The sequence below is a fragment of the Phasianus colchicus genome, chromosome 2 (genome assembly GCF_987193195.1).
Source record: "Phasianus colchicus chromosome 2, bPhaCol1.hap1.1, whole genome shotgun sequence".
Classification (NCBI taxonomy): domain Eukaryota; kingdom Metazoa; phylum Chordata; class Aves; order Galliformes; family Phasianidae; genus Phasianus; species Phasianus colchicus.
In genome coordinates, this window is record NC_143437.1 from 17767673 (window position 1) to 17794971 (window position 27299).

At 36.8% G+C, this 27299-nt stretch overlaps 1 protein-coding gene across 8 annotated transcripts in view; it reads right to left on the bottom strand.

Annotated features, from left to right (window-relative positions):
- The window catches only part of DISP1 (dispatched RND transporter family member 1), an 86370-nt gene that overhangs the window by 6396 nt on the left and 52675 nt on the right, over window positions 1-27299 (bottom strand). For all 8 annotated transcript variants that reach the window (XM_090135006.1, XM_090135007.1, XM_090135005.1 and 5 more), the window contains 6 exons: window positions 26021-26557; window positions 9930-9959; window positions 6764-6887; window positions 5448-5575; window positions 4953-5050; window positions 1689-1786 (listed from right to left, as the gene is read on the bottom strand). In XM_090135006.1, coding sequence (XP_089991132.1) covers window positions 1689-1786; window positions 4953-5050; window positions 5448-5575; window positions 6764-6887; window positions 9930-9959; window positions 26021-26526 — 984 coding nt within the window. In that variant the 5' untranslated portion in view covers window positions 26527-26557. The remainder of the gene's footprint in view (window positions 1-1688; window positions 1787-4952; window positions 5051-5447; window positions 5576-6763; window positions 6888-9929; window positions 9960-26020; window positions 26558-27299) is intronic.

Genomic DNA, 27299 nt, shown 5'->3' on the forward strand with positions numbered 1-27299 from the left:
TAGCTCATATTTAATGAAATAATAGGTGTGCTTATCATTAGAAAATTGCATAAACTCTATTTCCAGGAAATAGCATCCAATCAACGACAGACAGACAAGAGTCTGTAAGACTGGGAGGTCACACAAGTCATCAGTTTCTTCTGACAACTACAGTGCAAGTTTGCATTCTCTCTAAAGTCTTGTAATTAGCAGTCTTGAACTTAGCATTCAAAACTGGGGCTTATCTCAGCACTTCATGAGCTCTAAAAGGTGTTGTTACAAATGCTCAGAAATTGTTAGAATTGTTTTTAAAAAAAGTTACTTTAAATATGAAACATTAAAAAAAAAAAAAGAAAAAAGCTTAATGTCTTCCCTAATTTTCGCTGTCGCAAAAGGTTATTCTTAACCACATTTCCTGACTCAACCAGTCATTGGATGATTCCCTAGCTCAAATAATTTGAAACGTAGCTGAACTAGTTTAAATACTGGACTTTTTTCTCCTGGCTCATTCTGACTGAAAGAGATAAAGATAAATAACATGAGCCATCATGTCAGAGCAATAATCTCTGATGAGGACATAAGGAATATTTCATAAGCATGTGAGGACAAAACCCACTTATACCAACAGAGGCCAATCAGAACAAAGTGCATGCCAGCAGGCTTCTAGAGAGATTCACTACACAGTGTTTCACTACAGCTCAACATTCTAAGCAAGAAAATGCCATCTGTTAGTGAAAGTACTTTGGGAATCTGGCAAAATAAAGAGAATTGTCTGAGAGGCAGTGATAAACAAATTAAGAATTCAAGTATTCCTCGTGAAAGAAATGTGGTATATTAATTGTTTTTTGTTGTTGTTGTTCTGGACAAGAAAGAAATCAGTATCTCATCAGCAAATCAGTTAATCACTATTAATAGAAGAAAGAAAAACTTATTGCTTAATTTCCATACAAAGTCAGCAGTACAAGTAAGTTTTACAGTTACGAAGATAAAAAGGTACTCATTTTCAGAAAGTGACAAGCTGATAGTTTAGAAGTGTGCCATCTGAACACTTACTTCATTTCAGTCTGTGTCAGCTAATTTCTATCAGCTGAAACTGGACATTGTTTTCAATCACTGTGCTGGATTATCTTCTAATACACATAACAGAAGCCATGGTAGCCAAAATATCTGCTTTCACTTTCTCAAATTTACAGAGAATTTAATGTTACTCTTACAATATCATTATCCAGATGTAATTAATTGGGTTGTTTATCTAGCTACTATATCTGTGTTCTTTCATGTTCAGCTGCCAACATGTTCTCTTTTGACCCCATAAATCTGACAGAGAAAACTGCTTATACTATGAGGGTACCTGATTGGGAAAAAGCAAGGAAATACTCTTATGGAAAACAAGGACAAAAAAACCGTAATAATGTTCAGAGAAGAAACAGCAATTGTTAAGATAGCCCTTTCTGCACAGAAGCTTCTAAAAGCAACCCTCCTCCACCTTATTCTGGATGGCATTAGTAGCAAAACCAAATTTCCCTGTACAATTCTGCAATACAGACAGTTGCTTCTTAGCTTCCTCCATAAGCAGACTGACCACTCTACAAGGGTGCAAAACACATGGAGAATTTGTACATACTGTTGGACAACGGGCAGTAAAATAAACTCTCAAATAAATGCTGCTTATCTGCATGTAAGACAAATTAAACAGCATCTTGACTTACCCTTAGGTTATCTACATTGCACATTGACTTAATTGCATTCAAATTCCATAAATTCTCTCCTTCTGTTGATGTAAACACCACTCGCGAATAGCGATCACCTGAAATTACATGAGAAGGGTTTATGGACTATGTGTGTGTGTCTGATATCAAAAACTGAGACAGAATCCCAGCACTCAAACAACGCCAGTGAGGTCTTTTTCAGTTCATGGGAATCCACCTCATTTTCAAAATGATCTATTTATCTGTAAGACTCAGTCCACATGAAAGTTTCGTTTTACTTAAAGTGCTTATAGTAAATACGTCTTCTTAAATATAATATACCACTTAGAAGCTCTACAGACTTCTATTCAAGTATTCTATCTTCTGAACTATGACAAAAAGAAAAAAATCAGAAGATCTAATCAGCAAACTACAAAATTTTTGGCACTGCATAATGGTAGTGCATAGATAATAGTAATCAAAGGCTAATTTTGTAAGGCATTTTGGAATATAAATAATAATTATAAAGATGTTTCTACAAGACTGTTTTTGCTTTAGAAGCAAATGACTGCAGTAGAAATTTTTGTGATACCCTTAAGGCCATTTAAAATAATTCTACATTTAGACACACAGAGCTTAAATTACAATTAAATTACATTTATTAGAAGACAGCATTTAGGAAAGAAAATCTTTACTTAGTGGCAGCAAAATCTTTATGGATAGCTAATAAAAGAACCATACATACATGCACAAATATATGGCATTATGGTATGTAGTAACACAATATGGTACCCTGGATTAAGGAACTTTATCACATTAATTACAATACCCCAAACCCAAAAGGCTGATTTTTTTTCCTAATGTTGTGAAAATGCAGAGTTGTTGCCTTTCACAGAAATGCAATGAGAAAGACCTGAGGATAGATACTGCTTTATGATCTCTGACTGTGCTTTCAGGATCAAGGAAATGGAAATCCACTGATCCTGGAGAAGACTAAGAAAGATACCAATGATCAGTACGGGTCAAAAGGAAATCAACTGTTTTCTTTACCTAGCTAACTGGCAAACTCCCACAGAAGCACAATTCCTTCACAACTGCCACAACTGAGATGATGCAGAAACAGTAATGGAAAGAATGAGACTATACAGGAACAGCAGGCAGGGTCAAAGTAGCTAATTCTGCTCCAGGTTACAGTTATTGCTTGGTAGTGTTCCTAACAAATTTCCACTTCCTTATCTAATATCTGCTCAATTTAATTTGGTTCTGCTCACAGGCACAGAAATGACAACACTGATCACAGCTTCTCACTTAGATGCAAAGCTTTAATGTAACTGAAAAAAATCATAGATCTGTTATTCACCCATTTTTACTGGTCACTGTTCTCTCAGATCAATAAAATAAATAACTTTACAATTACACTTTCTGTTATCAGTCCTCAAATATAAAAATAGCCACAAAAGAGACCATGTCCCAGGGCACTCTCTAAATAAAGGCAAGTTCTACATCTGTTAATGCATGCTTTCTACCAGAACAGGACTGACCAAAGTGTTGCAGTACGACTTGCAAACAGTTTAATAAAGATTTCTTTTGTCCAATAGTTTAACTTAGACACCTTCATAAGCCTTCATTACTTCTGGGGGACTTTTTTGGTTGATCTGGTTTTGGTTTCTGTTTTGTTGTTTTAAAAAGCACTCTAAATTCTGGGCAGGATATGACCTGTAGTCTTTTAGAAAAGAGACTCATATAAACATACAGAGGAAAACTATTTTTAGTTTTCTTTTAGAATTGATGGCACAGACAAAACATATCTTCACTAGGGTGATTTAAGTACTGTGTCTTCCAACCGGACTTTTGCAAGGTCTTTGATGTGGTCCCCCACCTCATCCTTATCTCTAAATTAGAGAGATATGAATTTGAAGGGTGGACTGTTTGGTGGATAAAGAATTGTTTGGAAGGTCACTGCTAGAGGGCTGTAGTCGATGTCTTTATGTCTAAGTGGAGCTTGGTAACAAGCAGTGTCCCCCAAGGGTTTGTCTTGTGACCAGTGCTCTTTAACAGTGTTATCAAGAACATAGATGATGAGATCGAGTGCACTCTCAGCAAGTTTGTTATGACAGCAAACTAAATGCTGCAGTTGATGCAGCAGAAGGAAGGGATGTCATCCAGAGGGACCTTGATAAACTGGAAATGTGGGCCCTTGTGAACATAATGAGGCTCAACAAAGCAAAGTGCGAGGTTTTGCAGTTGGGTCAAACTAATCCCAGCTACATATACAGACTGAGAGAATAACTCCTTGAGAGTAGCCCTGCTGAGTAGGACTTAAGGGTCCTGGTTGATGAAAAACATAACATGAGCCAGCAGTGTGCACTTGCAGCTCAGAAGACCAATGGTATCCTGGGCTCCCTCAGAAGAGGGGTGGCAAACAGGTGACTGCACCCCTCTACTCTGCTCTCATGAGGCCCAAGCTGGAGTACTTCATCCAGTCTGGGGCCCCCAACATAGGAAGGATGTGGAGCTTTTGGAGAGGGTCCAGAGGAGGGCCACAAATACGATCAAAGGGCTGGAATACCTTTGCTATGAAGATAGGCTGAAGGAACTGGGCTTGTTCAGCCTGGAAAAAAAAGGCTGCAGGGGGACCTCAATTCAGCCTTACAATTTTAAAGGGAGTTAATAAGCATGAGGGAAATCAACTTTTTACAAGGGTAGATAGTAATAGGACAAGGGGGAATGATTTTAAACTTAAGGAAGGGAGATTTAGATTAGATGCCAGAGGGAAGTTTTTTACTGAGAGAGTGGTGAGGTGCTGAAACAGGTTGCCCAGAGAGGTTGTGGATGTCCCATCTCTGGAGGTCTTTAAGGCCAGGTTGGAAGGGGTCCTGAGTAATCTGATCTAGTACTTGACCTAATGGTTGGCAACACTGTCTGTAGCAGACAGGTTGGAACTTGATCATCCTTGAGGTGCCTTCCAACCCAAGCTGTTCTATCATATGGTTCTACAGTATGATATCTATAGGCATATATAAAACATTGCTCTTACAATGGTCAGCATTATCAACAACAGGATATCTGTATGGGAAATGGAACCTCTTTAAGAAACTAACTGCTTCCTAGGAAGAACCAACAGAATATAACATTTTAGAACAATTTCAAAGGCTTCTGTGCATGTAAAGAAGTGTTCGGAAGCAAGTAAAAAATATTTTCCTGATTGGGTATACAAGAGACAGAAGAGCTCAAAAATCATTCAAATGGAGAAGCTTATTTGCCTTAAATAATTTCTCCACTTACTTGGAATATCACAAAAAAAGGTATCCTTGTGAAAGTTCCATTCTGCTTGTCTCTTCTCCCTTTCATAGTGATCATCTGACCATCTGTCATCTTGGTGACTAAAACAGAATAAATGGCTTTAACTCACCTTAGAAAACAAATTGTTAAAAAGTAGTACCTAAACAAGTTACACATCTTAACAACTCTTATGTTACAATGCAACTTTTGTATTCAAGAACGGAAACATTCACTGTATTTTTTGTTATTAGAGACTTCAGAGGATATTTCATTGAGTACAGTACTAAAAATACCTGTGTTTCAGAGAGGACCTAAAATGACAAATCGTTTTAAAGAGTTTATGATAGGAAGTGTCCAGCCCTTGAGAAATGTAGGTGATCAGATCCAATATTTATTGATACATTGGCATTATATACAGTAACTTCCAAGAGCACTACAGCAAGAGTTATGTACACACACACAAAAACAAAACAATAAATCTTTAATACAAATTCTTACCTTTTAGCTTGCTCATCGGCATATTTAAAAGGATAATTCGCTAGTGTTGCTTTGTACCCTGTGTTTTTCACCATGTTGTTCCACGTAACCAATCTCTGTCCTATTGCAGTCCCTCTTGGTTCAAAACCCTAAGAATAAAATCCCATTAATACTTTTCATTTTTTAGCTCAAAAAGAAAGTGTAAGCATGATCAAAATGATGGAAAGTTTCTGTTAGGAATCATCATTACTTCAGGCATCTGCTCTAAAAGGCAAATGCTTTATAATGAGCCAGTCTGACAAAATAGTGACCCATTACATAAACTAAGAAGGGATTATGAATTCTTGCACATATTACTTATCTCCCTGAGAAATGGTGATAATTCAGCCTACCCAAATGTTCAGTTTACATATCAGAGCAGGGGTGCTCATAAACGTCCTGTTCTATATCTTAATTATTAGTCTTTACTGATTAAATATGATTTAAAAATATTCAAATCTATATTTTCTATTTCTCCAAGAATAAGGCAAGTCTTTAATTTCAAAAGTGACGTTGAAATAGGAATTGAATAACTCAATTGTTTTCAGTAAAGAGCCATTACATATGGATCTATACAAATATATACCACAAAAACATATATAACAATAACTTAGCCATATTTGAGGATAATAACTAAAGACAATTTTTCTGTAAGGCTAGTATGGGTAAGATAGCCCAGGAAAAATAAAAAATAAGCACAATATTTAACAGAGCCTGATTAAGACTACTTTCAGTCTTTCAATATGGATATTATTTCATCCCCAGAAGGCACATAGAATACCCTTTCCTTTAATAGATCCTGGCCCCCACTCTTTGAAACTTGATTTAGAACGTATGGCTTGTGTTGCATTGTGCTGTACATCTGAAACTGGGATGAATCTACATTATTCAATGTATAGCAGCTCTGCTGTAAGTCACATGAGATTTGATTAGCAAAATGAAGAAGTAATTGAAACTCTCGGACAATACACTCTGACAGCAACAGCATCTTTGTATTATCAATACTGAAACGTATTACTTTCAGTTGTATTTTCTAGGAATTAACAGGCTCTTGAACATCTCATTTCTTTCATACATCCATTAGACAAAAATTGCTTCTGTTGCCTTACTACTGAATAGAATCTCTCCGAAAGTCAACTCCCAAACAGATTCAAAGTGCAGGGAATCTCTTCTGGCAAACTAAGAGTCAGTGGAATGCACCAGCTGCTGTACTTATATATGATTTTTACTGCTAATATGGAAAAAACAGTAAACCAAAAATACTTATTTGACAGCACAAGTGACTAATATTTACTTACCAGCAATGGATCAGAGAAATCTGGGAGATCTGGAACTAATATTCCAACCAGTGCGCACACCACTATTAACACAGTACACATGCCCAGGACCACCACAGGCCAGTCAGCAATCAGAGCAGCATAGCTGCAGGGAGAGGAGTATGGAAAAAAAAGATGTTACAGAAATTAAAGTCATACACAAAAAAACCCCACTTGCTTTCATATCTCCTCCCAACTGAAACTTCCTATTCACATATAAAAAAGCTTTCCATTTCAGCCACAGGAAAAACAAGGGCTTTAATTTAGATTTCCTTTATGCTGCTACAGAGGTGATAAATTATGGGCTACTGAAAGACAGACTTCTGTTGTTCAGTACGTTAGCAATTAAAACTATCACAGCAATCGTTCATATAACATTTTTACATTAAAAATGCAAAGCAAGCATGTGTGAAATGAAAACTGTTTAAGCCTGGATACAAATTTTCAAGATGAATATTTCTTCCTTAATCTTATACTTAAATTCTGGCATGGATATTATCTAGAAAATGGATGTTTCATTAAAAATTTTAGGACAGAAAACATTACCATTTCTTATTTGAAAGTTTCAGCTTTTTAAAGAAAAATATCAGAGGAAAAACAGATTTTGAAGTAGAACCCCAAAAAACCGTTTTCATTAAATTCAAAACAGTCACTTAAAAGAAATACTCAAAGCCTACATTCTAAATATCCATAAAATCTGTTGTAAATTCAAAGGTGAAAGGGAGTTGCAACATGATACATAAGCTAAGCAGCATTCATTTTTTAGTCTCCTAGAATAATATACATCCTTACATTTCACCTCCCAGCATGTGCTCAACTTCTAGAATACAAAAAATTTTACATAAAAATTTTATTTCCATTATTTTTGGAATATATTTTTATTTCCACTAAGTTGACAAAAGAGCATGAAAACTAAAAATCTTCATTTCTTAATTTTTTTTCTCAAAGCAAAGAGTTAACTCATTCAGGTTATGTTCCAAGGGTAACATTTTCTAATCTGGGGATCAAAGAGCACAGAAAGTCCCACAAAGTTTAAAAGGTATTTAAAAATAATTGTAGGCTATGAATCATTCTGTGCTAATTGTCTCTGTACACACTAAATATTGATCATGAAGATTTATACACCACTTCCTCCTCAACTTGCCTGCAATGTACCATGAAAGTATGTTTATAGCAGTGCTCTCTCCGTACTTACTTCTACTATTTTAACAGATTATGTTTCCTTTTCAGTTTCAGACCAACCCATTACCTAATCACAAGTTGATTATCTGCTGTATAGAAACTTTCCACCCCATTCCTAAGATGAGATGTAATGCCCAGCTCCTTCCTCACTCCAGGAACAGCTTCTCCCTTTTCTAACTGTAATACCAACAGCTGTGAGCAAGTTGTCTTCCTAGCATGTGGAAGTAGGCAGGTATGGTCAAGGGGTCCAAACATAGCATTAAGGAGACAGGAAGTCCAAAGTACGGGGTGTGTCCCAAAGACCTATTAGGGAGATGTGGAATAATTCTACTTTCACCCAAGAGGTTAATTAGCAAAAGCTTGAAAAGCAGTCTGAAGCATTAGTTTTTATTAAAGTGAATCACAGAGGGGCAGCTTGCCAAATGAGCAACTGTACAAAGTAAAAGTAAAGGGAAGTAAATGACCTAATAGAATTTTCCTATTTATAGGATTTAATGTTTTCATAAACACCAAGTGCTATGTTGACTAGCTATTCCAAACATTTGCTCTGAAGTCATAAAATCCTACCTAAATTATTTGTTTTCCTATTCATCACTACTGTAGTGCCAGGTTTAGCCCTTTGGCATCTTGTCTCTTTGCTTCCACTCTCAACAGAGCAGCTCTGAAGTTGCTTAAGTCCTTCAGTCATGACCTGCATCTGAGATGAATTGTTCAGAAACTTGACAAGCCACACTCAGAAGACAGCAAGTGTTTGTTTACGTTTGCACGACTGGTCTGTTTGTCACAGCAGGTACCAACATTCACATTAGCAAAGCTGACCTGAACTAGAACATAACAGCTCTAATCATGCTACATTTTATTTGTGTGAATGTCACTTGGTACTACTGAGGGCTGTGAATCCAGCCAAGTTCCCTAGAGGCAGCTCTGTCAGCTTACTCGAAGTGGCTAAACAGATAGCAGTTTTTTTATTTTTGGCCCATTAAAAAGCCAGAAAACGAGTCTAATTACATTTTCTCAGTGAAAAGTAAGCCACTGTCCTAACTTAGATTCTCTGATAATTTCTGAGTCCAAGAGAAAAGCCTGTTCTAAAGCCATTCTTCAGTTAAGGCACCACTCACGTTCATAAAGTACATCTCTAGTGCTAAGCATGTACTTTAGTATCAGGATAGCACCTCATACTTTTTCACACCTCATTAAAACTACAAGTGTGCAATAAGCTGGGCATATGGCTAAGTTTCCACACCATCCCCCCCCCCCCCAATTATTGAAGCACTATGTGATGAATTTTCAGTGTTTAAGGCACTGACTGGAATCTCTTATTTAAGTCATTTCATCCACTGCTTTCAACATTGTTGTCCTTTTTTTCTTCCCCCCTATGATTTAAAAAATTAAAAATGTTGAGGAGATACAATACAGAAAACAATCTATACCAATTTCACCAATTTGGCGCCACTAAAAACTGGTCTCAAGAAGGCAGTTTCTTAAAAAGAAAAAAGAGAAAAGATAACATCCTGCTTTTCCTTCCATTTTAAGCTAAGGCATAAAATCTGGGTAGCGTCAAACATTTCAGTTCAGCACCTATATGTGGACACATTCAGTTTAACCACTGCCCCAGTCTCACACAGAGAAACAGCACCATGTACAGATTCAGCACAGTAAAGAAGTCATTACAAGCAATGGAATTCACAGATGCCTGAGCAGGGATGTTAAAGGAGCATGACCCTGACTAATCCTTTCAGTGGTTATTTAGGAATCCACTGAAGATGAATTCTTCTAAAAGTTTCCAAAATTCATAACCCATTGTGTAAAGAGACAATTTTTTTAAAAATCTTTTTTCATTTGATTATCTACCATTTTTCTTGAATATCCCCTACTCTTAGGTTGTGTGGTAAATAACAGCTTTGCCATCACCTTATGCCTTTATGATCCTGTAAATGTTTCATGTGACAGTGTTATCATACGTTACCTTTTTGGTAACTTGAATGGTCTGGCTGGCCTGGAAAAGAGAGGGAAAAAAAGAGTAATTGAAAATATATGAAATATACATGCATGTGCCAATTTTTCTTTTAATTCTTCCCAGACAAGGATAAGCAACTAAATCATAAAAAATCAACCATTTTAGAATCTGATTTTTTTTTAAAAAGTCACACAATCACAGCCAATTGAGCCTTTGCAAACATATAATTCAGGGAATAATTATAGCTACAAAGACAGCTGGGTTTTTGAAAGTAAAATTTCATGCAGCTGATTTCTGTGATTACTGTTTAAGTGTCTGTTCCAGTTTTCAACAAAAGAGTTAATAAACAAGATTAAAATTCAATACCATTAAAAATCATGACAACGTTTGCATGTTATGGTAAAGGACAACCAAAACACCATGTTCTAAAACTGCAATTCATGAAACTTTTTAACTGTGCTCTGTAATTCCATTATAAGAAATGGTTTTGGACATAGCTTTTCTTTTGTCACAAGTATAAAGTAACCTGTGCAATTTTCTGTTATGTATTAAAAATCCAATAAAAACAATTTGATGAGGAAACAGCAAATCCAAATGCAAATTATTCATACCTGCAACTATCCAGCAAGCACTTCATTTTGTTATCTATTGATCAGCAAATCCCACATACATTTCACTTTAATTCCCACAAATAATCTGTAAGTCTTTCAAAGAATTTCTAATCTATGAAAGTGATATACAATCAGTATGTACAACATCTAACCATACTTAGGCTTTGGTTAAGTTATGAACTTGTTTTACCACAAAGGATGTATTTAATACTACTTCTTAAGGAAGTAGAGAAAACAATGGATTAAGAAACAGCTGCTTACCTAAAATAGGTCACTCAGTACATCTGCACTGAGGTTTCCAAAGAAGTATTTGTATACTTTCAGACCACTGGATTAACAGCTCAAACTTTGGACCCTTTGTGGGTTGTCTTGAAAGTCTGTAGCCAAATTCAGTGCTCGAGAATGAGATCTGCTGTCATTTAAAAGTAAGATTCACCACGCAGGTTTGAAACTGTAGCCCAAGGGAACAGCCATTCTGGCATAGCTACCTCAAACCAGCTGCAACCACGCCTGTACAAATGACAGTACTGCTCAGACTACGTCTACTTCTAATTCATATAAAAGTGAGCCTTGAAGTCAAAGTCTATTACAGCAAACAAAAAGTATGATCTAAGTAAAACAGCTCCTAACACAGCAACAGGCAGTCTAATTCAGATGCATGTTTTAAGTGTTGTCAAATAACATGACAGCAAAAGGAATGATGAAAATAGAATTGACCGAGAAAAATAAACACTAGCATTCTTATTGTTCCCTTCTTCAGTGGAAAGGATGGATGAAAAAAGCCCTCTTTCACTCTTCACACTCATTCATTGTATGTCTCAGGCAATATGGCACAAATGTAATGGTGACGGAACATTTCATCAAGAAACACAAAGTCTCTCTCTACATATTTCCTCAAGAAATAAAGATCTGTTTTAATTTAACTGTGATATTCTTATCACATAAGAATTATATAAAAAGAGATTTTTCCACTGCAGTGTGGAAATGCTCCAACCCAACAAAGCATTGTAGCAGCTAAAGGGAACAAGAACAGAGCAGCACAATCTCTGCTATCAGCCCCCAGGAGGCTGGAGAAGGAGAGCAGGAGAGGAGATTCAGATTCCCCAGTCCGCAGCTGCAGTAAGTCCAACACTGAGAAAAGGTACAGACAAGAGTTTTCTGTGAAATTTAGCCCCAGAAATGAAGGCTACATTTACAAAATGTTATCAAATTTTAGTTTGTAGTCTTAGTTAAAGAAATACTGAACACACTCATTTTCCAACTAATACCAAAACTTTCCTGGTACTTCTGGTGCCAAGGGAAGAATAGCATACTTGTCAGCTACTACAGATACCCAAATAAACTGATTTCTGAAGTGATTTTTGCAGCAGTAAGCTGCCTGAGGCTGCAAAGAAGCTGTGTGGCAGGCTCAAGAGGCTTCTTGTCATCCCACCTACAGCCTCAGCCACAAAACCACCTTCACACTGGCTAGCACAAACGATAAGAAACTGGGCACTGGGGTCGGAAACCACTGAACTCGAATCTGGAGGGAGTTTTCTATGTGGAGATAAATACTGCAACAGGGAGGCCTTTCATGGACCAATTGAGCACCAAGAGCACAGGCTGAGTCCACACTTCCATGCCCGTATGGAACAGGACAGAGCTTGAGTCAGATAACATGCTTTTGTAATTGCAGCATGTATTCTTGAGATTCTAGATTAAAGAGAAACAATATCCACACATATTTACTGCTAATAGGGTGGTTCAAAAATTTATTTCTAGCTTTTATTTTTAAAGATCTGCATTTCCATACATCCAAGTTACTTGTGAAAGTCAGTCCCTTTCTTAGCTGTGCCATAATGGACCTCACTACAAGCTACACCACTGTACAACTATTTAACACAACAAACAGCCATGCAAGGACAAGTAAAGTACAGGTGGTCATAATTCAGGTCTATACTGATGTGTGTTAAGGTTTGACAATTCCAATTTAATTTATACTGACAGATTAAATTGCCTTCTATGTGCTCAAACTTCATCAATTTTAGTGCCCTCTTTTCCAACAGTGCTAACCTCCATGGTAGAAAAACCAAGCAGGTGCTTTATTTGAGGTCTAACTCCCCCAGAGAGAATGCTTCCCTCTGCCCGGGCTGCAGCACCACTCTCCACACAACAAAACACCATGACCAGTGATCTCCCTGACCCCATAAAGGATTGGCTGCTTCATCTGGAGAGTCATGTCCACACGTCCCCCAGACCTGAGGTTTGCTCAGGCAGTGAGATACAAAACTGCCACAGAATCATACAAGCTCCTAAAAAAGCTAGCAAGACAAAATTTTGTTGGGAAGGACTAATGTGAAATCAATATTGCTCTAGGGATGATGTATGCAGCCTCTCAATGCATCTTATTGCGTACTGTCTTTTTCTGCAGCTCTCTTAGCCCTTTCTGCACAGAAAATCTTTGTAAAAGTGAATGACTTAAATACCTCTTCATCAAAATATACCCTGTATTTCAATTATGTCATTATAACAATTATACAGCAAGTCAGATTTTCTCAGCAGAATTCAAGATTTGTTTAAGATTAAACTTGCAAAATTAACTTTAGCTAATTTATGTACACAGAAAGAATACAAGCACCAGTACATTCGTTTCATACCTTCTCTCTTTACCATCAAAACCAAACTACATTTCCCTCTGTTTCCTCCACCTGCAAAATATATTCAGTGCCGAACAAATGATGATGATTAAGTTCTTCAAAGTTAGGGAGGGTTAAAGGTCACACCTGCTATCATACTGTTTTGTTTCGAAAAGCATGCATTAAAGAAACCTGTGTACACCAGAGTGAATTCCAGCAGTGTAACCAATCCCTTGCAGCTGTTGTGATGACTCTATTATATAAGGCAATAGGAAAAGTTATCCCTGTAAACTATGCACAAAAATTCTTTAGTTATGCTCTAAAATACAGAAATGCATGATAAAACCAGATCTTTCCCACTTAATTAATGCTGCTGTGTCTAATTTTTGGGGCATTATACTCCCATTTAGTCAGTTTAAATAACACCACTAAGCTCTGAAAAAAAAAAAGTCTAGACAGAAAAAAATAATCAGTTTTCATGAGAAAGAAATGGTGAATTCTGCAACTGTGTTGGGACAAAAGCCAAGCTGATGCATGTATCGAATTACCCTTGTAGTTAGTTCTCAGAGATTTGATAGCGGAAAGTGACAATCACTTTTGTTTATGATAGGACCAGCAAAATAAGGGTATTACATTAGTTACAGTCACATTAAAATCCAAGGCACACTGTATTAAGGGGGAAGAAAAGCACAGGTTATACACTACTTCCATTTACTGCAAGCCTTGCCTCTATTCAGCGGATGCTTTGCTTCAAGCTGTCCTTCTCTAATGGCCAGTTTAGACCAAACATCATACAATTAGGAACTACAGAATGAGGAGATAAATAGATTGGTTATAAATCCTTTATATTCCTCAACATGAAATTTGCCTGATTGCCTAGCATGCTTCTGTGCAAAATGGTGAAAAGGAGGAGTGCTGGTTTTGAAAAGCACTGCCATAAGATCAGACAGCTTATGGCAGGTGATGACAAGTAACAAGTAACAGGAGGGAGGACTGGGGCACCAGTTTGGACTGGATGACTACAACACTACTATTCACCTATTCATCCTAAGCAAGCACTTTTCACTCAGCACTTCTATCAATATTTTGAACAGTGTAGAAATAGAAAACATTCACATCCTTGTGTATATATCAGCTTTCAGTGGGCAAATGACAAATACAAAAAAATCAACTGTTTTACATCTTGTTCAACCTGAGAGAGAACACTACAAGTACTCTAGCTTCCTGAAGCAGAACACATAGTGACACATACTGCTTTCTTCTCAGAATGGCCAAAATTCCTTTCAACTGCAGCACTGAAACTGGGTAAAGTTTTCTCATGCAAGTTAGCAGATTGGCATGGGTGTAACAGGAGAGCTTCCTGTCCTCATTTCAAGAACCACTGCAAAAAGGCAAGCTCTTGGAAATTTTAAGTATGATTAAATCTAGTTCTACAGCCTTTACATTACTTGGACATTACATGCCACAAAGCAATGTTTCATGAGCATATTCCCCAACATGTAACTGTTTCAAATGAATTTAACACTTAATAATAAAATTATGGACGGCTTATTGTTTATGCAGTGCATTTGTTTTGCTTATCTACTGCATTTCATGGGAATACAAACTGGAATGTATCAGATGACAATATAAGTACCTACATATTCCAAGACATTCTTTTACAATTTTTCCTCACAAATCTTGATTGTGAAAAAAGCTATCAACTCAAATAACCACTTTCACTTCATAACGCAAATAATCAATAGTAGCTGCCTCATGAGCTGATGCAAGAAATGCTGCAGAAAGGGTGTATGGCATAGAAAATGTGTTGAAAATTGTCCTTTGATGGATACTTAGAAGAGCATTTTCTACCTAATGTGAAACAATCAGTGTTTAAAAATGTGTAGGGGCATAATAAGTTAAAAGATTGAAAAAGATACTAATATGATTTTTAATATAAACATTCCTGCCTACTTGTTTATGTAAGTAGTTTTACTAAGTCAGTTGAAGAGGGTCAATACATTTCAAAACATGCTTTTGTACTAAGTTGGCCAAACAATGTGTTCTTAAAACACCTTAAATCCCTATCACAACTCTAGATATTACCCTGGCTAAATATTTGGATTCTGAATTATTTCATGACACTTAGATGCAATTAATTTCTATTATGCAGTGCACAGATGTAGAGACTGAAGCTCAGACGCAGAAGGGCTTTTCTCCTTTGTTCCATGGAGAAATAAGAAACAAGGTAGGCTTTGAGCTGAAATTTACACTGTGGGGTTTCCAGCCCAGACACAAGGCAGTGCTAAGGCACTGATTGGGATTGCTGTGCCCTATTCTAAGCTATAAGGCAAGAACTCAAAGCACCACAGAGAAATCTGAAAGTATCAATGCAGGTGCATCTTCTGTAAGAGAAGGAAACCCTCTAGCCTTGGCTAAGTGTTGCCATTGCACAGAACCACAGACTGGCTGAGGCTGGCAGGGACCTCTGGGTCCACCAGATCCCTGCTCAAGCAGGGACATTCAGTGCAGGCTGCCCAGGCCCATATACAGTCTCCAAGGAGAAGACTCCATAGCCTCTCTGGGCAACCTGTGCTCTGTCATCTGCACAACACGAAACTGCTGACTGATGTTCAGACAGCTCCAGCTGGAACGAGCACTACCTGAGGATGCTCTGCTCTTCTTTGTGCCAATGTCTGCCAAGAAGTTTACTGCACATTCCCAGATAAATGGAGGATAAGCATCTCAAACACCAGGCTTTGCAACCTCAGTGCAAAAACTGCTCTCAGATGTCAAAGTAATGACTGCTGACAAATTCAGTAAATCCAGCTGGAATCCATGCTCAGCTGCATTTCAGTAGGAACAGTTATACTGGACCATAATTTGAGGGCTCAAACATATGTCCAAGTGTAGAACAGAAAAAAAACACACAGCACATTTGTAAAATAGTGTGCTCTTCAGGACACTAACTATACCTTCTTTTTGGAGCACCTTGTATACCACAGGTGCCTAAAGATAGTGGTTAAAAAAAATAATGACTATAAGGTAATAACATAAAAACTAATTTTGCATTTAATTTACTGATGAGATGTGAATGTTAAATTAACAATAAACAGCTCTACTTACTGGAAAAAATATCAACATAAAGCTTCCTCTGTCCAAGGATTATGAGGTGTTAAACCTCAAAGCTTTGCCATGCCAGAGGGCATGTTGGTAGATCCGGTTGAAAGAAGCGATAAAACAGCTTTTCACCATTATTACACTGAAGGATAAGCTAAATCCCTGCAGGACAGAATGAGATATGCATCTTATTGTACACCTTCCATTAGAACACGCAATATGAAATAAATCCCTGCAGAGAAAGAAAATCCTAGTGTTTTTGGAATGTTATTGACCCATGAGAACAATTTTAATTGCTCTAAAATATCAAGCTAGCTTTTGACACTGTCAGATATAACACCTTTCCTGTGTTATCATTTTAACACTCAAGCAACAAGCAAAGCAATTAAGTTGTAATAAAAAAAAAATAAAAATTGCAAACCTCCAAATTAAATTTTTTGTTCTTGCTCACATAAAATGTCCAAAACAACTCAAAAAGATTTTACTTTTTCTTTCTCTCTAGAATGTCAGGGAGAGATGACCTGAAACTACTGCTATTTCATCCCATCAAAAAGTGTGAAATCTCAACGTTGCACCTTCGATTAACCTTATACTTATGAATTATTTCTACTAAAACTATTCTTATGCATAATTTTAAGCAAAATGAAAGACCTTGTAGCAGAGACCAAAAATCAATAGCTTGCCAATTCACATTTTTATAGCTGAGATACCAAATTTTATAAAGGTTCTTATCTCTTCTTCTTGTATGCTTCCCCATCTTCTCAGTTCCAATTGAGGATTTGTTCTGTTTACAGGAAGTATGAACAAATAATATTATCATTCTCAAAGTAAAAATATAGCAAGGAAGGTGTTATCACTAATAAAATCATTTCCATGTGACACTTAAATTGAAGAATCCTGAGTGAAATATAGCCTAAAAGTGTATCTTCTGTTGGCCTATAGCATGCACAATGGGTAAAAAAAAGACTTTTTTAAAATCAGTGACTTAACTGTGACAAGGTTTTGGTATCTCTCTTTCTGCTCTGAAATTAATATTAAATATTGAAAATAAATATTAACCTACTTTCGAAAAAGTGAAAGGTAGAATTAGCATCTCTCAGTCACAAACTTCCAGCTTATGGCAACATACAACAGATTAACTGAGCAGGAAAATACACTTCTATCATCAGGTCAACATAAATATGGGAAAAGGTCTATGCATCCCATATATGTATTTTAATTTGGAAGTTATTTCAATAAGATTAATATCCCAGTTCATATGTGCTAAAAATGAAATACCAATAAAATTTTAACACACAGATGACTTGAAACTGAAATGCTCCTACAAACACTTCCAAGGTTTTAGGTTCTCAGCGCTTTTTTCCTTTTCTGCTTCATATGAACTGAAACATCACAGGAACCTGTGTTTACTGAAAGCCTTTAGCTTAAGTCAGAACTTCATTTTTGCTAACTTCTGATGTCTTCTTTCACCTTCAAGAACTGACTAAATATTATCAACTGCTAAGAAATGTGGCTCTGTTCCTTAATAGAGTCAAGCCTGTTCACTTGTCTTGAGCAGGAAGTAAGCACCTTCCCTGTAGGAAAATCCAACAGTGTATGAGGGACTTATGTGGTATACACCCTACAATTATTTTTCCTCTTTCCCTCAGAAATTCCTCTCCAATGATTGAAGCCACTTTTATACACCGTTCTCAGAATACAAATAAGAAAATTGTTATTAAGTGTGCCATCAAACACATTTAAAATGGATTGTCCCAATTCTAAATGGCAAAGTTCATACATAATGTCAAGTATATTCTTCTGCAAAAGGTTCATTTGAAGATATATATATAGTCTTTTAATTTCTGAAGCACTGAAGGCAGGGCCACATATAGCACCGCATGGCAAGTTGAACAACAGTGCTGAACTATTCAAAACAATAAAAAAGGCTTAGAAAAATACAACCATGAATCATTATTTGAGAACAAGCCAGCAGCTAATTTGGAGCAGACTAATATTATTGCAAGACCCCTCACAAGCCTAAAACCGTTAGTCTTTTTTCTTTTCTCTATAATTACAGTGAAATTAATAGATACGTTCGGGGATTTAAATGATGATCAGAGTAGTTTTCAGCAGTTTTACTGGCAAAAAGTTCCTTCCTTAGAAATATTTTATTTCAAAGCTGTTTTTATTACACTTCCCAGTTGAATGGAGGAATGCAAGGTCATGGTCACATCTTGTATTTCTCTGACAGACAGGAAATTAATACGACCCAACTAAACAACATACAGAGCACAAAAAGCTTCATCAGATGATACCAAGTGGAATGAGAGAGATGTACAAGAACACCTATTTTTGTAAAGGTATTTCTCCACAAAAACTGTAAACCATGTTCTTATAGGCATTAATGACTATCAACAAGTGTACCTAAGTTTGACTCTGGAATAGGGGGACTTCAGGTGTAATATATGTTACTTCAACAGGCACAGGCTTTGCTCTTCCTTCCTGGACAGATGGAGGAATTTGTGGCTGTAAGTCACCAGAGGGATCATTTTTGCTCACAGAAGCTTAGAAGACCTCCTTTGAACACAAAGCTTTTTTCCAGACAGAATACATTCCCCTCCAGTTTCTTCCAAAATATCAGACTAACTACTGGGACAAATGCTAATTTTAACCTCTCTACGTTTTAACAACTTACAGTACATGAAAATACCATTAATTAGTTTAAATTCAGAAAGGTATTTCACATCAAACAAACATATTGGTGTTATGATCCTGTTCCAACATTTGTGAATTTAGTCACTTAGAGTATCATAATTTTTAAATGATATAAAGCAAATGTATGTTCAACACAACTAAGAGATTAAAAAGGATTTCGTATGCAACTAGAAAAAAAGGCTCTTTAGGATATGGTAACTTCACTGACTAACTGAGCATACATTATGTGGCATCACCTGCTGCATTTCCTGAGAGTAAATCTGTTTTGCTTACTCAGTGGAAAGCAAGCAAAAAAGAAACATTTACAGTACATCTCAATGGTTTCAGTACTGTAGCTAAGATGCCAAAAAAGTATTGCAAGATAAATCAGGACTGTAATACAAATGTAATATAATCAAAACCATCCAGCAAAAGTTCATGACTGAATGGAACTTTTCCTGATCCAGTACAATTATCTATTTTTACTTTGGAAATGAAGTTTTTCTAAAGGGCTCACGGTTTCTGAAATGTGATCAGCTGTAATAGCTTAGAGTTTCTACCTGTAGCTCCAGCTACCTGTACTGATCAATCCATGGTACTATGTAATTTGTATTTTGTATTAACAGCCAAGGCTTTAAGGCATATGTTCATTCAGTAGATAGATAGCCTGATATCATGGGCAGGAACTTCACATCGAACTCAGAGTAACAAAATAAGTGAATCTGCTCAGACACAAGTGCATTATCCTTTTGCACTTCTTTACATGCGTGGTTTTTTTTGGGGGGGTACTTTTTTGTTGTTTTATCTTTTTTGTTTTTGGTGTTGTTTTCACTGTTCAGGCACCACTGAGTACTTAAAAGCACATCCATTGATTATTACTTTCTAGGAGTGGAAGAACACATTGAAATATCAAAGAGGAAGGACAGGTGATTTTGGAACAAGCCACAGCCAATTACAGAAACTTACACACAGCTTTCCAAAGTCAATTACCCTATTGCAGCACATTCTCTGCCACTCAGGAAAGCTGAAAATTTCCAAGAAATATTCAAATCTTCCAAATCTAGTCTCTTTAATAAAGCTGAAAATCAAGTAGCTGGTTATGTTTATTTTTGCTCTTTGTTGAACAGTGTTATTTTGTTTCCCATTTGAAACATACTGCAACCTCCTATTAGGTTAAAGGTACATGAGAAGAACTACACACAGGGAAAGCCCTGGAACAAACTGCTATTATTTTAGCTATACAAATGGTCAGCTTTAATGCTATCTTAACACACAGATTAGTTCTTTTCAAGAATGAACACAGCCAATACTGTTTTTTTTCTCAGTCCATTTAATACAAAAGGAGTCCTCCTATTTTCTTATTGCTTTTCTCTCATTATCAGCTAATTATATCCTCCAAAGACTACAGTCCACAGGCCCAGCAGACTGCTACTCAAGTCCTACTGCTCTGTTGTTCACAGCAAGCTGAGGGATTCAGGGCACAGGAAGTTTGTTTTTCAAGCTTGCAAAACCTGGAGTCTGTAAATGGCAGAGATGAGGGTCCCAGCATCTCCCAGCTGCTCCTTAGCAGAGCACCAACCTGTCATGTCTTCTTTGTTTTCAGATTAATGCTTGACTCAAAGCAGTGTTTTTTCTAGACAAACCTTAATGCTTGATTACTACAATTAAAAGCCTACAAGAATCCCTTGGACTGCCTAATGAAGTAGCTGTGATGCTTTGTTTTTAAGTGCACTTTATTTTTTTCTACATGTGTTACTTTTAATTTGGTTGACCACTGAACTATTAATGACATTTTTAATTCAGATTCTGGTCTCTGTACTCTGTTCTTTGCTTTCAGCTCTGTGCAAGACTAACAAAACGCAGCACGATGGTTGCATAGCTGACAAAGAACAATAATTAGCACCGGAACAGTAAATGGATTAATAAAACCAGAATAAACCTCTTAAACTATCAGTGAGAATAATAACTTAAAACTAAGTAAAATTGAAAAAAAAATGCATAAAATTGAGAAAACACAACTTGGATTGTTGTGTACCATGAAAACAAAATCCAGAGAAAGAATAAGAAACCATTTGTTCGGTCACAGGGAGAGCTCTTCCTGTACACTTGCACAACAGATTATCTGCATTTGGATTCAGATTCAGAACAAAATACAACCATGAAATTGCTATACATTCCTTGTCCATTAATCATTTATATTAAAATCCAAGAATGCCAATGTGCTGCTAATACTGAGGCATGAATGGGAGCACCTAATTTGTGGTTCTCATTCGCCTCCAGCCTCTCCGTTCTGGGAAATCACAGGAAACCAAGAATCCCTATTCTAGCATGGAGTAAATGACTTTAACAAGATTAAAGTCAGAATTTGTATTGTTTCCACATAAATGACCAACAAGCAGCAACTCATGCTCTACAGCATGAATCAGGATATTTGCAACATGTGAAACACTGAATGAAATAGCAGCAGCAGCTTCTGCCTTTCAGCTGAAGGTTCAGAAACAATCTTCAATAATCTAATTTAAAGGAAGGGAATTAAGTTTTTAATTGACCTATAATACAACATTCATATTATACAAAAGACATTAATGCATATTCTGCATAAAAAGTGAAAAGAAAAGCATCCTCTGTGTTAAATATAGCAGAAGCTAACAATTTTCAAAACTGGAAAGCAGATAGGTGGAAAATATTTTGCCTAAAATCTCTACGTAGTTCTTATGAGCAGTTAATGTTGCTGACATAAAAAACTATCCTTAGAACTATTGTATACACATGTATACATATAACTAGCTCTGCAAGCCAGGCCGAATATACTAGATAACAATTATCCTTTTCCTGGAATCAAGCAGGGAGCTGTTTCATAACAAAGTCTTGTTATTAAGACTGGTATTTGGCAAACTTTCCCTTGCTTTTTGAAAAAACAAGAGCTTTTTATTTCTTTCTGGTTCTAATATTTGTGCCAAGTCACTAGAAACAAAATGTAAAATGGGTGAGAGGTGGTTATAATGCACTATCATCACAGCCTTTGCATTTTCATAGAATTCCTTTTTGAAGTATCAAAATGTAAGTACTGAAGTACAGCTGTAATGATGTTCAAACTGTGTGTGGCACACAACTCTGTGAGATACAGCAGAATTCTGAATACCAGAACCATAACATAAATCTGTAGCACAAAACTGCCCTGGCATTTTCCTTATCACCACTTTTGGCAGCTCCCTGACCTCTCCTTCCCTGCCTTCTGTCTCTGAATCCATAGATAGAAGTTTTCTATATTGTATCACAAAAGATAGATTTCAAAAGAGGTAGCATTGAGATTAGTAAGGATACAGGTACTTTTTAACTTGAGTTTTCCCATTAAAAAGTTCACATAGAAGTGTGAGAGAAGCAGTTTAACTGGGACCATATACAGCAGCCACACACATTGTTAACATATGCTTTCCACAAATTAAGACTGAACCTTTTCTGCACATTCTTCCTTCCTCTTCTGTCCCTACTGACATGCCTGCATTCATGTATAAATAACAGATTTTGAAAGATACCAGCAATGTTTTTTAAGAGTTTTCTGATGTTATACTTCCTAAGTGTTTAGCTCTGGTGGAATACGCAACCCAGCACTGTTTATTTTATTTTGCTTTCATCCCATTAAACATGCTGCTGGGCAGCACGTTTTTACACTTCCCTAGTGACTCCTAACTTGGTCCTCCCAGTTGTCAAGCATCAGTCTTCATCACTTGTTAACAACAGATTGTTTGGGTCCTCTTCATTTCTACGGTCTGTCCAGTGAAGGATGCTGATGATGACAGAAGCAGATGGTGGCAAAGGAAGGGCAATAACCACCACCTTCCAGGGGTTCCAAGCCCTACACATTTGTTTATATATAAATGCTTTCAGACACAGACAGTTACTCCAAAATAAGACTTTCAAAGGGACAGGGTGGAAAATCCTCCAGTAATACCTATACAGAAGAACTAATTGTACCATTCAGATTGATCAGTTTAGAAGCTGTCAGAAAGCAAAGTGAGTCCCCTGGACAGTGACATTCTGATGTGGACAGACAGCTGGAATTTCAAAGAAACTGTTTGTGCAGTCAAAATACTCTGTTCACTACAAAAGAGGGATGAACATGTTTGAATGAAATACATCTCAACAGAGTGCACAAAATACCACAAAAACTCTGCTCAATATTCTCTAACCTCAGAAAAATATCTGAAAGTTAGAACCATTATGACCAACAGTTGACCTGCTTTACTAGCTATCATAATAAAGATTTGTTTTGCCACCATCACAGTGTATACCACCAACCACTAAAAAGGTTTTGTTTATGTAAGACGCCTTTCTCATCTAAAAAAATACAGTTCCCCAGGCATTCAACATCATATATAGATGCCATTTCCATAAAATCTTATTTATAAACTTCAAAGCTGAACACTACAAAATTCCAGATCCAGTCAGCTTTAAGAGGATAGGACAAGTGTGGCATTATTTCAATGTCTTCTTTATGCACTCCAATCCACAATGATATTCCAGATCCACATTCCTTTAAACTTAGGTCACTGACAAATGTTAAGCCTTGGGCTTAAAAACCTGACAAAACCTGTCGTGCTGAAACAATTGGTTACCTGCCCAGAGCTGTAAGCATGAGTGATATTTGCAATTTGCAAAAATTGTTCGCCTTCCTCTACTGAATCATTTCCCCCACTAAAAACCCTAACCAATATTCAAATGTGTATTTTTAAATACAAAGGACCTAAAACAAAGCTAGTTTGACTACATTCTGAATTTAATTTATGCAACATAGGAGAACATGCATTTTAAGTAACCCTGTTAAAACATGCACATTTTATAAAACTGGATGATTTCCAATTAGCCTTGTAAGAAAAATGCCTGGAAAAGAAGCTATTCTGCAGATTTCAGGCTCAAAATACAGTAAAATTAAAGTGTGGAACAGTAGTCATTTAAAAATATCTCATGTACAGCATTACTAATCTCTTTAGCACTGCAAAGTAACTACTGATAAACCAGATTGCTGCTTCTTGAGCATACATCTATCCCTGTGCAAGACTATATCCAATTGCATTGTTTTTAACTCCCACCAACATATCTTTGTTGACAATGGTCTCTCTGTATGCTAAACTGGATTCACAATGCAACAAGAGAATATAACATTTAGACATACCTTGTAGACTACTCAGAAAAGTGTGTGGTTCCATGCCGATAACACCAGCTTCTTCAGCATGGCAAGGGACCTAAGTTCTATTTACCCTATTTTTGGCTAAAAATGAGTGATAGCAACTAGAGGCTGGATGGCTTTTAGCAGATGGATGACAATATTTAATTTGCATACCGCAAGCATCTTCTCATTGAGAAAACTCAGTTGCATTAACTACAAGGAATACCAGAAAAGAAACAGTGAACTTTTGATAGGGACATGTAGAGCATGCTAAAAAAGGCAGATGGTTTAAAGGTCAGATTCTATCCTTATTTTGACTACTAACATTCAAACGAACATTTATCAAATTATAATTTATGTAGTAACGTCACAGTGAGGAAGTGCAAGATTAAAAAAAGCATCTTGGCTCAAGATCCTAATCAGAGGAGTTCAAACAAACAAAAAACACCAACACACAGTATTTCCGAAATAGTCTGGGAATCATTATTTATCTGAAAGAAGAACTTTCCAGTGCTCTTACCCAGAGCAAGAACAGAAACCCAGATTATGCATCAAATCTCATTCCCCTCCTCAAGACTATGGGATACAGATGAAGTTTAACAGTCCTGGCTCCAGAGCAAGAAAAACAGCAAAATTAGTGCACCCACTTTGACACTGAAAAGCATGCTTGACTGATTCAGTAACTGTTCACCTCCTGCATACAACATTACATAAAAGTTTTCATCTCTTCTTAACAATTACACAGCTACGGGGTGGAAAAAACAGGTTTGATGGTAAGCTGTTGAACAATTAAGATTTTTACATTTGTAAGAGGAATAATCGGCAGGGAAAGCTGACTTGCACTTTATATTATCCTTATTTTCATCTGCTTTCACCTTAAGGAAAAAAAGCTTTATTCACTTTGACATTTTCCACATTGGATATTTCTCCCAGTCTGATATTCTCAGAAGTTTAACATTAGTTCATTTCAACAAGACAAAATACATACAACTGTCTGAAAATAACTTGTAGCTCCAACTTTTAGAACAAGGATGCAGATGTTGGACAACAGGGAGAAAAGGAGACATTTACTGCCCAGTGAAAAACCATGCAGTTTGGCTCAAGTGCAACTCAGAAAAAAAAAGTAAAAGCTTAGAAGTATGTTATGGCAATAGGGAATTCAAGTTTTAGAAATTGCCTCTTGGACTGACAGCAATATTGACTGCTTGGAACCAGCAGGCTGTAGTAGAATTCCCTTGTGATCACTGCTTCCTGTAGCTTGGATATTGTCATGGAATCTCCAAAAGTAGCAGATAAAGAGGTAAGTGTCTATGAAGTAGAGGGCAGAAAGGATTAAAAACCTGGAGCAATCCGAAATTGCTCAGTCCTAGCACAATATAGAAGATACGCTGAAAACACATGGGGGCAACTCACTGAAACAGATGGTCTGACAAAGAAAAAACAATCAGTACATTTACAGTTGGAGTTACTGAAAATATTTTCCAGTGCATCTTTTTGGGGAAATACGAGTTTTGGTTAAACTATGCAGACATTTCACATTCTTTCAGTGCTCTCTCAGCTATTTCTGCAGTAGTTTGTTTCACATAATGTAGGTGTACATTGTGTCTTGGAAAAGACATAATGGGCTTTCAAACAACCCCCAGGAAGAAAAAGCAGCCTTTTTTTTTTTTTCTAGAAAGAACTAATTTGCTTCAAAAATATTCATGTAGCACAACAAAACTAGGTTCCCAATTTGGACCCTTCTGAGAAAAGTTATGCTGGTAATGCAAAGATCAACTTGTAAGAACACTTGGGAAGAAATATGGTTCATCTCTTCCGGATCTTTTAATTTTGTTGTTGTTGTTGTTAAGATATTTAAATATTTATGAAGTATTTATTAAACAGTTACCCACACTGAAAACTAACAACAATAAAAATAAGCAAACTGCTTACCTTATCCTGGCTATATGCTGTTGCACAGGCTGATGCTGAAAATGGTCAGGCCACTGATGGTGAAGGCAGAAGGATGGGGAAGGCTGAAGACAGCAGGCAGGCTGATATATGGGTGTGTGTTTTCGGCAAATAGATGCTGAATACTCAGTGTGTGGCTGCATGCAGCACGAAGTCATAGGAGATGGTGCTGAGCTGCCAACCACTGAATGACATTCTTGCCTGTTATTATGGCTACTTATAGAATGATGGTATGGGCAAGGGTGGCAGCACTGTGACAACATCTGCTGAGTTCTTTGGTTGTCTAAAGGCAGAAAGGATGGTTTGATTGTACCATTAAATTGCAGGCAGCCATTTGGATTTCCTTTTGCTCTTGGTGTTTCCTTGGATGGGAGCTGCTGGAAAGCAACGTCTCCATCATTAGCCGCAGCAATACCTGGGCTGGTAGCATTTGACAAGATGCTGCCATTGCTCAGGACCACAGACTCACTGACATCACTCATTGCCATGCTCCAAGTTCTTGATAGACGACAGATGTTCCTGAAGAAATAAAAATAGAGAAAAATTTACAGAACTGCCATGTCTTCAGATGCTCAGAGATTACTTTTAAATTAGCAAAGCTTCTCTCATCATCTCACAGACAAATGGAAAGGACTAACATGCCAGGAAAGTTTTGAAGGACCTTCTTGTTCAACAAAAAGTTACATTTTGGTTTAATCGCTTAGCATTTATGTAACTCAAATGACAGACTCTGGGTCACAGCCAACAAGTTATGGCTGAGAAGCAGGGGAACAAGATCATGTTGTGTAAGACTAAGTAACAGCCACTCTTTACGAAAATAGACTTCAGCATAAACTGCGTAACCATCCACACCTTGCACCACAGTTTGCCTGTGTTCTTTGAAAGCCAGCAGAAGAGAGGACCACACAGCATAGATTAATAATCACTGATGTGGTGATTTTGGTAACTCTCCTTCTCATCCTCCCATTTCTACTGAAAATCATGAGTATTCATATTTCTGATGATACTCTTTTAAAAATGCTTTATTTAAATGAATCAAACTTTTGTCAAAATTGTTCTGTGGTAGACCAGGTCTTTAGCAGAAGTGCAAAATGAATTGTTATCAACACTAAAAATTTGTAATACAATCACATGCCTTTCCTAAGCTTAAAAAAAATCCTAGGATTCAATTACTACTGACTGAAAAGCTCATCCATCCCATGACATATCCCAAAGGCAATTAAGAAATGTACTGTATTGAAAATAAAGGATACTAAAGACT